General features: G+C 42.6%; 1 protein-coding gene across 1 annotated transcript; it reads right to left on the bottom strand.

The window, feature by feature from the left end:
- Positions 1–3,214: 3,214 nt before the first annotated feature.
- LOC124145386 lies at positions 3,215–9,160 on the bottom strand. The gene is made up of 5 exons (XM_048395506.1): positions 9,043–9,160; positions 6,608–6,910; positions 5,364–5,414; positions 4,569–4,674; positions 3,215–3,257 (listed from the first exon to the last, which is right to left on the bottom strand). Exons 2-4 carry the CDS (start codon positions 6,900–6,902, stop codon positions 4,592–4,594), a joined length of 429 nt encoding a protein of 142 aa, XP_048251463.1. The 5' UTR covers positions 6,903–6,910; positions 9,043–9,160; the 3' UTR covers positions 3,215–3,257; positions 4,569–4,591.
- Between the last annotated feature and the right edge of the window lie 6,276 nt (positions 9,161–15,436).

Below are 15,436 nucleotides of genomic sequence, written 5' to 3' on the forward strand. Positions count from 1 at the left end.
CCATGATATCAATCACTGGGTTGTCTGGTCCAGACTCGATGACAGCCGAAATATTGTTGAATGCGGCGTTAAACAACAAACAAACAAACAAACAAACAAACAAACAAACAAAAACATAGAAACAACCGGTGAACAGTCTGTATGTGGAAGCTGGTGAACAACGCCGCATTGAACTATCACTGCAATGCATCACTAAATTGCATTAAAATCAGTCAAACACAGCATCATCGTGTTTTAAATTGCATAATTGTGTGAAAACCTGTTTTGAAATTGATCACACCTGGTTCCACCAATTAGAATCGGAATTCAACCACACATCACTCTGCTAAAATAGATCTAAATATCATATCACCCTCCCGACTTCTGTCTTCTCCTCCCTGGCAGATGGTTAAGCCAGAGGTAGACCGCACTCTCACCCAACTCAAAAAGTCTGAAACAATTCCTTTGGTTTATCAACAAGAATATAACCAATAACGAACAAAATATATTTCTCATTGATCCATTTTACAGGCGGGTCCAAGGATGCTGGCAAAGTTTCAAGTGTCGCTGTCATTGGATCCAAAACTGTTTACTCAAAAATCCCAGATAATAATTCAATCTTACTGCAGAGGCCAGAGCTATGTTAACAGCTTTGACCTACATTAAACAACAGAACCATTGTAAAAAAAACATCTTCCTTTCAGAATCCTTGTCTTGCCTTCAGGCACTTAAGAGTGTCTCCACAAATCAGCCTATAATCCTTGAAATTTTAGAACTGAATAATAATCTTTCTACTGGTCAATGTGACATCGTCGTTTGCTGGTTACCAAGTCATGTAGGCATTATAGGTAACTCAAAAGCCGATGCTGCAACTAGAACAGCTCTTGACAAACCGTTATCTCCACCACTGATCCCGTACAGTGATTTCAAACCAACCATCAAGTTATCGGGACCTTATGCAAAAAAGTGGGAAACTCAGGTAGGAATCAATAAACTTCATGAATTTAAACCAACAATCGGTCATACCTACTTGGGTCAGGAAATGACGAGGTCGCTCTGCGACGATGTCGTATTGGCCACAGTCGGTTTACACACGAATATCTGCTTAAAACAGACGAGGACGAACCTCCTAAGTGTATCCCTTGTGATGAAAGGTTCACCGTCAAACATATTTTGTCTGGAATTTGCAATTGCAAGGTATTCCCATCATCAAACAGTAAATTTGACGGATTATTTTCCCGTGTGAGTTGGCATCTGACCCTAAGCTGCTTGAAAGAATTGGTCAGTATCATACATTTTACATAGGAATAACAAATTGCCTTTTTTAAATTTGGTGTGATGCTTTTATCAACATAAATTATAGACCATTCTGTCCAGGGATTTAAATACCGTAAAATGATTGACCCCCCTGTGTGACACGTAATTAGTATCATAATCAATGTAACTTGAGCATTGGCTAGTATTGAGCACAACGACCAGTGGCTAAGGTGATGACGTAAAGCCTGCTGTGATGTCCCGCAGGAAGCAGGTCCCATGATCTCCAGTTGGGGTGACTATTGGTCTGGAAATCACTATTGCGATAACTATTGATATTGAAAGAAACTATTGCGATAACTATTGATATTGCAAGCAACTATTGCGATACATCTCGATAGTTTTCAGTGTATCGTTTGAGATGGATTTTAGAGTTGAATTAAGTTTTCTTTGAATGTGATAACCATAACAACAAATAAAAAGTAAAGTTTGAGATATGACTGATTTGTTTTTTCTTTAACCTATTGATTTAAGAATGAGAAACTTTAACATTACCATGTGTAAATTGCTACCACTCATGATCAAAAGAAAAACAAATTTGAACAGCATTGCATGTATTTTATTGAAACTGTAAAACCATCGAAACTATCGATATTCCTAATTGAAATCGATACTATTGATCGGAAACTGATTTAACAATCGATTTATTGACTTTAAGTGCTTACCAATAGCGATATATCGATATTTCGATTTATCGTGACACCCCTAATCCCCAGCGAGGTGACCTAGCTTCGGTTGCTGGTGGCTTGTTGTCCGTGATTTGGACTGTTGTAGATTATATTTTTATGTTAAAACATGATTGGCAAATCTGCATATAAATAAAGCTTTTCATTTATGACGCTCTTATATATGTATAGTGGTATATATATCAATTGTTCTCGTCGCCATATCGCTGAAATAATGCCGATATGACAAAAAATGTTAACTCCATCACTTATTGTGACATGACTGATTTTTGTCTGTGGCGTGGGTCAGTGTGCCCTGAAAGATGGGGTGGGTGAATGTGCCCTGATGTGCCCTGAAAGATGGGGTGGGTGAATGTGCCCTGATGTGACCTGAAAGATGGGGTGGGTGAATGTGCCCTGATGTCGCCTGATGACGTCTGTCATTGTACCCTGATGACGTGGGTCATTGTACCCTGATGACGCGGGTCATTGTACCCTGATGACGCGGGTCATTGTACCCTGATGGCGTGGGTCATTTTACCCTGATGACGTGGGTCATTGTACCCTGATGACCCTAATGTCGTGGGTCATTGTACCCTGATGACGTGGGTCATTGTACCCTGATGACGCGGGTCATTGTACCCTGATGACGTGGGTCATTGTACCCTGATGACGCGGGTCATTGTACCCTGATGACGTGGGTCATTGTACCCTGATGACGCGGGTCATTGTACCCTGATGACGTGGGTCATTGTACCCTGATGACGCGGGTCATTGTGCCTGATAGCCTGTGCATGGTGCGGGGTGTGGCGGTAAACAACATTCAATCATCCTCACGCAATCCAAAATATGATAGTATCCCACCTCTAACCTCAACGAAATTGAACAATACCTTTTCCACACGAGGGGTGCATGTGTGTGTGTGTGTGTGTGTGTGTGTGTGTGTGTGTGTGTGTGACTGATGCCGATTTATAGTGCCAGCTCACTGAGATACCATGCCGCAGTTTAACATGCATACCCACTAAGACACAGTATCCTGACTCCGAGCCGACCAGTCCTGGTTTAGCACCTTAATGCCAAGCGCCAGACAGGGTAACAACAAGTACCATCTTTTAACGTCTTTTGATATGACACTTCCGGGAATCGAACCCCGGACCTCCCGCTCTCCGGACGGACGCTCTTCCACTAGACCAAGGAAGCGGTCCAAACATATTTGGAAAAGCATTGGCATTTGTTGTAAATATAACAGAAAATGATTCAGTCTTGCAAAATTTATTTGTCAGCCTCTAAGGTCAGCGCCTGAAACAGGAGAAATACTCTGAAACACATGTGACACAACATTGAAATATCATGCATTGCGTCTTGCCTATGTGAACAATTGCAACGGACGGTGGGGTAGCCTAGTGGTTAAAGCGATAGACCCCGGGTTCGATTCCCGACATGGATAAAAAGTGTGAAGTCCATTTCTGGTATCCCCCGCCATGATATTGCTGGAATATTGCTAAAAGCGGCGTAAAACCAAACTCACACACTCACTAAAGCGATAGCCTGTCCAACATGAGAACAATGTGTGAGGCCCGTGCTTTGTGCTATCGCGATGTACATGTCTGTAACTGCGTACACCTCACTCACTCACTCACTCCGTATTGCAACCGTTAAGATCCGGCTGAGAATGGGTCTTCAGAAACCAAAGCCCGTCCTTTTTATTAGATGAACGGGTTTCAAAGTTGGAAAAGTTGGCAAAGTTTAGTGCCAAATGATTACGTATCAGTGCTACTAAATACAAGACATTAACACGTACTGACATGCTATTGAACGCGTTACAGCGACACCCATTTAATCCAGGTAAAAAAAATTATACTCTCTCTCTCTCTCTGTCTCTCTGTCTCTCTCTCTCTCACTCTGTCTGTCTGTCTCTCTCTCTCCATAGGGGCGGTCGGGTAGCCTAGTGGTTAAAGTGTTGGCTCGACACGCCAAAGATCCCGTGTGGAACCCATTTCTTGTGTCCCCCGCCATGATATATTGGAATATTGCAAAAAGCGGCGTAAAACCTCTCTCTCTCTCTCTCTCTCTCTCTCTCTCTCTCTCTCTCTCTCTCTCTCCATAGGGGCAGTCGGGTAGCCTAGTGGTTAAAGCGTTGGCTCGACACGCCAAAGATCCCGTGTGGATCCAATTTCTGGTGTCCCCAGATATTGGAATATTGCTAAAAGCGGCGTAACCCCCCCCCCCCCCTCTCTCTCTCTCTCTCTCCATACCACTGTCCGCCATGCGTCTGTGTTCAGCTGCTGTTGGTTGAAGCTCTCTCTCTCTCTCTCTCGCTCTCTCTCTCTCTCTCTCTCTCTCTCTCTTGCTCTCTCTCTCTCTCTCGCTCTCTCTCTCTCTCTCTCTCTCCATACCACTGTCCGCCATGCGTCTGTGTTCAGCTGCTGTTGGGTGAATCTCTCTCTCTCTCTCTCTCTCTCTCTCTCTCTCTCTCTCTCTCTCTCTCCATACCACTGTCCGCCATGCGTCTGTGTTCAGCTGCTGTTGGGTGAAGCTCTCTCTCTCTCTCTCTCTCTCTCTCTCTCTCTCTCTCTCTCTCTCTCTCTCTCTCTCTCTCTCTCTCCATACCACTGTCCGCCATGCGTCTGTGTTCAGCTACTGTTGGGTGCAGCCTCCTCCAGGACCATCCTCCCACACTGGCAGTGGTTGCTGTTCCTCCTGCTCGGCTGTTGTGCTTGAAAACATAGCAAGTGTAAACCATACTCATTCGTGACCAACTCGTGTTATTCCGGGACAAGCCGAATAGCGACTCGTGCCCCTCGCATGGCCATTTTTGCGACCGGGTTCCGTCTTAGCGCAAACGGGCATACCTAAAATAATTGTCAACTCGCCGCGTTATAGTTCACATATATTTTCCCATATATTATATATATTTCAGATGCAATTTAAAGCACATCTGGACACGCGGAATATACAGTATGATTGAACACATTTAACTGTGCCTTGGGTATATATTTAGATGGAGGACATGTAAAATCAAAAATTATTTCTGAGGAATTCTTTGACGAATAACTTGAAGTTATACGCGCATTCTGATTGGTTTGTCGTATTTTCGCACATAACATTCGTCGATAGGGGGACGAGTGTTCTTGCAGGTTACGGAAAGAGGGGAGTGGTGACGAATGAAACCATACTGTCACTGCTGAAAAGTTCGTCACCTCAATATCATGATAACCGTATTATATGATATCTAATACCAGCACATTTTCATTTTTAATATAATTTTATTACATTTCATGAAATCATAATAAATAAAATATTCGCACCGTATTTTAATTTATTATTTTTTTAAATGGTATGTCCCTAATGGGCTTTCGTAGTTTTTAAGAGGCCCTGTCCCGTTATAGGCCAGTCTGCACGTACCTGCACGCTCCGCTGCTGCCAGCAACTGCTCCTTGTTGATCAGACCGTCTCCTAAAATAAATAAATAAATAAATAAATAAATAAATAAATAACCAGACAATCCAGTGATTTACATCATGAACATCGATCCACGCAATTGGGATCGATGACATGCATCAACCAGGTCAGCGAGCCAGACCACCCCGATCCCGTTAATCGCCTCTTACGAGAAGCACAGTCGCTTTTTACAACAAGCATGGGTTGCTGAAAGCCTATTCTACCCCGGATCTTAACGGGTCCCACGAAATACTAACAAGTGCATAGATCGATGGTCATGATGTCAATCACTTCATCGTCTGGTCCTGATTCGATTATTTACAGACCGCCTTCATATAGATGGATTAACAAAACAAACAAAATTGACAAAGTCACCCTCGAATATCCAGTGTATCATATCTCCCTTCTATATCGTTCATATCATTTGGACCCACACCACAGCTTCGTTTCTAAAGTGTCGTCACCAGCTTAGCACAGAATTTCTCTCGCTCATGCGCTAAAAATCAGCATCCAATGAAAATCCCTCTTCTGAACGAGGTTTCGGCATAGATCTGCATTCAAGTCGCGTCCTCGTGCGAGCGAGCCCTCGATATAAATTATACCTAACTAATAAGAAGCCTGTTTAAATAAGCTTTAGACTATTTTTCTGAACACAAAGAACGCAACGAGACTATTGGAATTCAGGAGATCTATATGGCAGCTTGTTTCAGTCACGAAATAATACTGTAATTTGACTGGACGTCTATTTTTAGCGTCCGGTCACATTCGTAACCAACTCGTGTTATTCCGGGACACGCCGAATCTTCTTGCAGGTTACGGAAAGGGGCGAGTGGTGACGAATGCGTCCGGTCATTCGAACTGGACTCAAAACGAGGCTGTATTGGCGAATGGCACCAGGGTAGTTATCAAAATAAAATGAGGATATAGAATATCGAGGATGTGGCGATGTATAACAATTGGAGGATAAGGATATTTTTTCCTTTACCGGAAATAAGTCACGAATGCCAGCAAGCTCCTCGCAGCGATAGCCCGTTCGCGGAGCTCTCTATACCGAGAGTGTAACGAAGGTGTCACGCGCTGGGAAGGAGCTTGGAATGCCAGTACTGGTCGCCATTACGGGTTTCATTAAAAAGTGCAACTTCGGAGTGGAAATTAAAATTTAAAACAAACCGAAATCAGGCAGAATTTCTCATTCTAAACATATTTACGTTTGTCCATTGAGTTCTGCATGAATTCCTCCAGAAGCGGGTCATCTTCATCAACATCAAGAATGGTTGAAACTTCACGTCTGCCCAAACGTCGTTGAGATTTCAAGACATCCTTTAGCAGCTTGATGATGTCAGCGTGAATCTTGTTGCAGTGGCAGTTGTTGGTGATGTCGGTTCTACGGACATGGTACCGCCGCCGCCGACGCCGCCGCCCAAAAAGCCATCCTTCGCCTTCCTCTGGGATGAGCATCAGCACCACCATCAGCAGGACCAGTGTCGGGCGCAACATCATCATGCAAGAAACTGTATCAGGCTTTATGGGACCGACCATTGATTTATTTACTAACTTTTCTTGATTAAAATTATCTTTTAATTTTTTTTTAAAATACTCGTCTTAGGAACACCCTAATTATGTAATATTTTTGCATACGAATACCTAATATTTTTAATAACCTCATACCCGATGATAAATTACCAATCTCTAATAATGTTAATATTTAAAATCAACTGTGTCATCTTTTCATGCACTTACCCCTCCCTCCCCTAAAAGTTGTGACACGTGAAGATATGGACTAGGTCTTCAGCAACCCATGCTTGCCGTAAAAGGCGACTCAGATTGACGAAAGAAGCGACTCACGGGGTTGGGTGGTCAGGCATGCTGACTTGGTTGATGCATGTCATCGATCCCAATCGATGCTCATGATATCAATCACTGGACTGTCTGTTCCAGACTTGATTATTTACAGACCGTCGTCATATAGATGGAATATAGCTGAGTGCGGCGTTAAACAACAAACAAACCAACAAACCTAAAAGGTGTTCCTTTGGCGATCCGCTCTTTCAATGTCATATGTTTTGTTTCCAACTCTATGTTACCAAGCAACAAAAGCAATGTGTTTGATCTTACGTAAGGCACGTTTAAACAATCTCTCTTTACAATGTCAACTCTATCTCTTTCATGCTATGGTAAAACCAATACTACTGTATGGATGTAAAATATTGGATTATGTCCATTAATTGAAATATTTATGTACTATTTCAGTTATTACCGGTAAAGTGAGTGAGTTGGGTTTAACGCCACTTTTAACAGTATTCCAGTTATATCACGGCGTGTCAGCTTAATGTGGGAGGAAAGCCCGAAGTGATGCAGGTCTCAGACGTTTACTACTTCAGTGAAACCCACGAGCACTGGTATGGTGCTGACAAACTTAAAAACATAATCGGGGCGAACCGGGATTCGAACGCAACTCTGCACAGCCAATCTCGGCGCCTTAGGCAACTGGGCCACCTGTGACCCCTTACCGGTAAAGCAAAGCACACTTTTAACAATGCATTATGGTGAACTATGGTATTCAGTTTTGTACAAAGACTCAGTTATTAATCAACGGACCATCTTCCCGAGGCAAGGGAATTAACTGACTATAAAAGTCCAGTTTCCACCCTTGGCGAACTAGGCTGGAATTCCGGAGTTAGTTTGGCTGGACTAACGAGTCTATGCAGCCTCCTGCATTACCCAGATTGTCAGAAGGGCTGAATTCCTGGTAGCAAACCCGGATACTCTCTCAATGATCAACAACTTGAAATCATAAGCGCTTTCTGATTGGTTTGTCGTATTTTCGCACACAACATTCATCGATATGGGGACGAGTCTTCTTGCAGCTTACGGAAAGGGGCGAGTGGTGACGAATGCAAAGAGGGTTTGGGTGATCCTGGCACAAGTCAGGCTGGTTAGGCTCATTATCCTCCACTAGCTCCCCCCCCCCCCCCGGCGAATTTTGTATTTATCATGTTCCATGACGCCCTCTACATATTCTGGGTCGTACCATGGATGGACCTCCTTGTCAAAACCACAAGCATTGCGAAGACGGAAATTAAATGATTGAGCTACACCATCATGTCGCTTAAGATACTAAGTTTGTGCTATTATTATTAATTATCATAATACTTATCATTGTTGTTATTATTGTTGTTGTTTTACGCCACACTCAGCAATATTCCAGCTATGTGACGGCGGTCTGTAAATAATCGAGTCTGGACCAGACAATCCAGTGATTGATATCATGACGATCGATCGGCGCAATTGGGATCGATGACATGAATCGACCAAGCCAGCGAGCCTCACCAGCCGATCACGTTAGTCGACTTTTACGACAAACAGTCGCCTTTAACGGCAAGCATGGGTTGCTGAAGACCTATTCTACCCCGGAATCTTCACGGGGTAGTAGTAGTAGTAGTAGTAGTAGTAGTAGTAGTAGTAGTAGTAGTTACATGTAGAGCTAGCTTGCAAGGTCAACACAGTTCAACACATGTGTAGTTATATCTACAAGTAATGTATCTCTACATTGAACACACAGTATGAACAAGCAAACAAATATCAATCACTGGGTATCACAACAAACATATTTCTTAGATTTTTAAAAAAATGGCATACTTACGTGTTGGTTCCCCGTGGACACTGTGCTACCGAACAGTCTCCCTGCCTGATTTATACCATAAAAGGTGTCTCAGTTTGGTGGTGTAGGTGAAAGAACAACAGGTGTTTTAATGGGACATCCTCTTCAGAAACATAATCTGAACGTATAATCTCGAAACCCTATCTTTCCGCAACAGCCCGAGGTTGGACTCGGATTCAGCCGTTGAAATGAAGTTTGTTGGTTGGTTTGTTGTTTAACGCCGCACTCAGCAATATTCCAGCTATATGACGGCGGTCTGTAAATAATCGAGTCTGGACCAGACAATCCAGTGATTAACATCATGAACATCGATTGGGATACGATGACATGCAACAACCAAGTCAGCGAACCTGACCACCCAATCCCGTTAGTCGCCTTTTACGGTAAGCATAGGTTGCTGAAGACATATCCTACCCCGGATCTTCACGGGCCGTTTCGCCAATGTTGTAATATCTAGGACCTGCATTACTTTGGCCTTCCTTGACACACCGTGATATAAATTTATGTCCAAAAGAAACGATACCAATTATGTTGTTAAATATTTGTGTTATAAGTGCTTTATTTACTATGAGGACCGCCTCCGTGGTCTAGTGGTAGAGCGTCCGCCCAGAGAGCGGAAGGTCCGGGGTTCGATCCCCGACCGCGTCATGCCAAAAGATGGTACTTGTTGTTACCCTGTCTGGCGCTCGGCATTAAGGGGCTTAAACAAGGACTGGTCGCCTCGGAGTCAGTATACTGTGTCTGAGTTGGGTATTCATGTTAAACTGCCGCATGGTATCTCAGTGAGCTAGCACTATAAATCGGCATCAGTCCGGTCTAGTACAAGCAGACAAACACACACGTGCATGCACGTCGCTATATAAGTGCAATAATCTTGGACGCGACGTTAAACCCCATTTCACCTCACCTCACCTATTTTCTATGAAAACATACTTAAACATATCTCACGTACCATGCCAAATGTAATCGATGGGAAAAAGCGGGAAAATTTGACAATTGACAGTTTAGGAGCAACATCCAGCAACAGCCCCGAGGAATCAGTTTCCAGCACTACGATGCGACGACGCACACGGCATGGTTGACGCAGAACTTCCTTAACAAAGCGAACATTCAGGTTTTATCATGGCCGTCATGCTCGCCGGACATGAGTGAGTGAGTGAGAGAGTTGGGTTTAACGCCGCTTTTTAACAGTATTCCAGTTATATCGCTTAATGTGAGAGGAAAGCCCGAAGTGATGCAGGTCTCAGACGTTTACCACTTCGGTGAAACCCACGAGCACGGGTATGGTGCTGACAAACCTAGAAACATAATCGGGGCGAACCGGGATTCGAACCCACAATCATAGGTTTCTGGCGGTGAAACCCACGAGTACGGGGGCGGTGGGGTAGCCTAGTGGTTAAAGCGTTCGCTCGTCACGCCGAAGACCCGGGTTCGATTACTAACATGGGCACAATGTGTAAAGCCCATTTCTGGTGTCTCCCGCCGGGATATTGCTGGAAAATAGCTAAAAGCGGCGTAAAACCATACTCACTCACTCACTGTCCCATGAACATGTTGAAGGTAGAACGAAATTAAGAGAAATAAGGCGAGAAACAATCTCATGAAAATCAGATCTTAGTTCTCGCTGCCGCTAAACAAAGATCTGAGGACATCCCATTACGGGTCACGTCAGACCGACCTTTCGCAAACTCTGACCGACCAATGGAATTACTGACAAGAAGTCGACATTAGCCAATCAGAAGGCAGCTTTCTCGTGCTTTACGGCGCTAATTTCAAATTGGCGACTACACTTTGAAACATATTTTGACAAATTCTCGCTTAAAAAAATGAAACCTGAACAAAAGAACATTCTCGAATAGCTATTATATGGTCTAGAATGTATGGATTCAGTCGTTAAGCCCGTAACTATCGTTCGGAATACCCCGTTTTAAGGTGTTCGAGGCTGCATGATTAGAAGTCACATTCCGACTGTCACTTTCATGATCTGGTAAGCTCTGATTGGTCGGATGAAAGGTCGTTCTGACGTGACCCCTAATGGGATGTCCTCAGATCTTTGTTTAGCGGTAGCGAGAACTAAGATCTGATTTTAATGAGATTGGGCGAGAAATTCCCTCCCCCCCCTCCCACACACCCCCCCCCCCCCCTGCCTCCCCTCCCCCCCCCCCCCCCCCCCCCCCCCACACACACACACACACACACACACACACACCCATCCCTAACTCCCTCACTCACTCGACATCACTGCACCGACCTATGCTTTGGTGCATGGCGCTGATGTTATACGAGAAGCGATGGCGCTGTCGGCGTGTAACTTCCTTGTACAAGGTGTCGCTTCACTCGCTGATAACGCGACAGGTGTGCACCTGCACCTGGCTCAATGACGTCACAGAGTCCGACTCACAGTAGCGGGTTTTGTAAAGCGAAGCGAGCTTACGTTGTTTCAAAATCAATATCCAGTTAATAACAGATATATACCACACCGACGTATAAAGATCAATTTTTAATTTTTAGATTTATGTTCCTCGCTGTTTTTTAGGATATCCATTTAATTATAAATTTTGGCAAAAAAAATTAAAACATATTTTCACGGTATATTCTGAATTTGTTGAGTAATTATAGCAATATATTTTAATGAATAAGTTGTGAGAGTAAAAATTTAACATCACCTCGGTAATATATCAACCATTTCGTGACGAGAAGAATTTACAAATTAATAATACATAAATGAAACTACAGAAAACGTATCGAAAAAGAACGCTTAGATAAAAACACTATTACAGTTACGACCCGTGAAGATCCGGGGTAGAATAAGTCTTCAGCAACCCATGCTTGCCTTAGAAGGCGTGTCGGAAAAGGCGACTAACGGGATCGGGATGTCAAGCTTGCTGTTATGGTTTTTATGTCATCGTATCCCAACTGCGCAGATCGGTGATCATGATGTCAATCACTTGATAGTCTGGTCCAGACTCGATTATTTACAATGCGGCGTTAAAGAACAAACAAACAAATATTACAGATATAGATTATTAAAACTAGTGTGTACCCACTGAATATGACTTCATGACTAATGAAACAGTAACATTATTAAGTCTTTAAGTAATATTACAACTTCAAGTAGTAATATTATGAAACCGTAGAATAATAAATATTCTGGTTGAATTGGTAATACTACTGGGATAATTGGTAATACATTACGGAATAATACTCAAAACTATATTTCAATAAACAATATTACATCGTCGAATTGTTAATAATTACTTAAAGATTTGGTAATATTACTTTGCAAACTGGTATTGTATTACGGAATATTACTAAATGTTACACTTCTATTAGTAATATTATAAAATCGTCGAAATATCAATCTTATTGACTTCTAATATTATTTGATAAATTGGTAATGCACATTAGGATATTACCAAAACTTATACTGATATTAATAGTAATATTATTAAATCGTAGAATTATGAATATTCTGAATGAATTGATAATATTACTGGGGGGGTTGGCAATGCATTACGAAATAATACTCAAAATAATATTTCAATAAGAATTATTGATAATTACGGAAAGAATTGGTAATATTACTATATGAACTGGAATCGTATATTTCGGAAAATTACTAAATTGTATACTTCAATTAGTAATATTATGAAATCGTCGAAATATTAATATTTCTAGCTGAATTAAAAGATTATTTGATTAATTGGTAATGCACTGTGGAATATTACTTACAATTATACTTTAATATTATGAAGGGGCGGTCGGGTAGCCTAGTGGTGAAAGCGTTCGCTCGTCACCCCGAAGACCCGGGTTCGATTCCCGACATGGGTACAATGTGTGAAGCCCATTTCTGGTGTCCCCCGCCGTGATATTGCTGGAATATTGCTACAAGCTAATATAATGAAACTGTCGAATTGTTACTATGATATACCCTATAAGAAACCATGTCATTTGCCGGACAAAAGAAAGGTGAGGTGAAATGGGGTTTATAACGTCGCGTCCAAGATTATTGCACTTATATAGCGACGTGCATGTACGTGTGTGTGTGTGTGTGTGTGTGTGTGTGTGTGTTTGTGTGGCTGCTTGTACTAGTCCGGACTGATGCCTATTTATAGTGCTAGCTCACTGAGATAACATGCGGCAGTTTAACATGAATACCCCACTCAGACACAGTATACTGACTCCGAGGCGACCAGTCCTTGTTTTAGCCCCTTAATGCCGAGCGCCAGACAGGGTAACAACAAGTACCATCTTTCAACGTCTTTTGGTATGACGCGGTTGGGGGTCGAACCCCAGACCTTCCGACTCCGGGCGGACGCTCTACCACTAGACCACGGAGGCGGTCGACAGAAGAAAGTGTGCATTCGAAAATTGGAATTGAAATTGCGATCCCCATGTTCTGTGAGACGTCATGTGCACGTGACCTGGTGTGAGATACTCATTGATATCATACGAGGCCATCAAACATGGGTGCATAATTTTTTTAAAACCGTGAAGATCCGGGATTTGGATAGTATACTATTTTGGATTTTTAAAATGAACATCGACAGTTAGATATTTTACTTCATTTCAATGGACCCGTGAAGATTCCGGGATAGAATAGGTCTTCAGCAACCCATGTTTGCCGTAAAAGGCAACTAACGGGATCGGGTGGTCATGATCGCTGACTTGGTTGATGCATGTCCTCGATCCCAATTCCTGAGTGCGGCGTTAAACAACAAACAAACAGTCGTATCCCAATTGCGTAGATGCTCATGATGTCAATCACTGGATTGTCTGGGACAGACTCGATTATTCACAGATCGCCGTCATATATAGCTAGATTATTACTGACCAAACAAACAAACAAAACTTTCTCTTGCCGGCAATTTAAAGTGACATTTTATCACAGTTTTACATGAATAATGATCATGATTATTATTATAATGCTCAAATGACAATAACTGGCATGGCGATTTAGCGGACATCCCGGAAACTACGTGCAGTACACAGGGTTATCTGGATAGATTTTTTTATTTTTTTTTAAATACCAAATATCCAGGCCACAACGTCTGCATTGGCGAGATGAACTTCCTTGTGTAACATCCACTGGTATCACTGGGTATGTCAGCACCATACCCGTGCTCGTGGGTTTCACCGAAGTGGTAAACGTCTGAGACCTGCATCACTTCGGGCTTTCCTCCCACATTAACCTGACACGCCGTGATATAACTGGAATACTGTTAAAAGCGGCGTTAAACCCAACTCACTCACTCACTCTACTGGTATTGATCAGGTACCCGTGAAGATCCGGGGTAGAATAGGTCTTCATGCAGGTACCCATGCTTGCCGTAAAAGGCGACTATAACGGAATCGGGTGGTCAGGCTCGCTGACTTGGTTGATGCATGTCATCGTATCCCAATCCACAGGTTAACGTGTGTCATATTTCGAGGCATTCGTGACAGCTCATGTTATTCCGGGACAAGCAGGTTACGGAAAGGGGCGAGTGGTGACGAATGCAGCTCCATTTTGTGTCCCGTGCGTTAACCACTGAAGGCGTAAATATGATTATGCTACAATGAAATAACAACATAGAATATGTATTGGTGTCTCCTAAGGCTATTGCCTTTTTTTGAGAAACATGCCTCCGTTCACCCAGCAGTGAAGGGGTACCCGGTAGGTAGGAATGGTATGTGACTAAGCTCAGAATAAAAATCGTGTGCATCCTATTGACCGTTAAAATAATGGTTAAATGATCTTTGAGCATACTGAGTTCAGCGCTAATATTATAAAGCCTAATTTTTATTTGAATTGATATAAATTCCGCTCATTTGGGGAAATACATATACCGTATTCGACGTAATAAGCGCCCAGGGCGCTCTCAAAATTATAAATAGGGGGCGCTTATTAGATTATTATTTTGAGTTGAAAGATCGTTAATTTCGTGGTTTATGCAAACATCCTGAAATGTTTACATACCACAGATAAATTTTTCAAGAATTTAATTGCCCATAATTAAGGGTGATATAACACACGAGTGCGTAATATGCGCGAATAAATAAGTCTTGCGTACATTGATCAATCGGAAGGGGTGCTGATTGGGATTGTTCACTAGCCAATATATTAGCAAATATCGCCGTGGGCGCTTATTAGAGCGGGGCGCTTATTACGTCGAATACGGTAATTAGAATATTTCCAAAGAGACGAATCGCTGGTCCAGCGCTGATCTGTCCAAAATATTGAACAAAAGAACGCAACAACGCCAACAGCAGGCGCGTAATTTTAGAGACAAAGATCACTGTCGACATTGTCCCAGCAGAGAAGGGATATCCCTGTTCTAAAAATAGAGACAAAGTGGGTCAGATCTTCTCATTGAAATCGTTTCGCGCCAAGAAT

The sequence above is a fragment of the Haliotis rufescens genome, unplaced genomic scaffold (genome assembly GCF_023055435.1).
Source record: "Haliotis rufescens isolate VD_foot unplaced genomic scaffold, xgHalRufe1.0.p SCAF_14, whole genome shotgun sequence".
Classification (NCBI taxonomy): domain Eukaryota; kingdom Metazoa; phylum Mollusca; class Gastropoda; order Lepetellida; family Haliotidae; genus Haliotis; species Haliotis rufescens.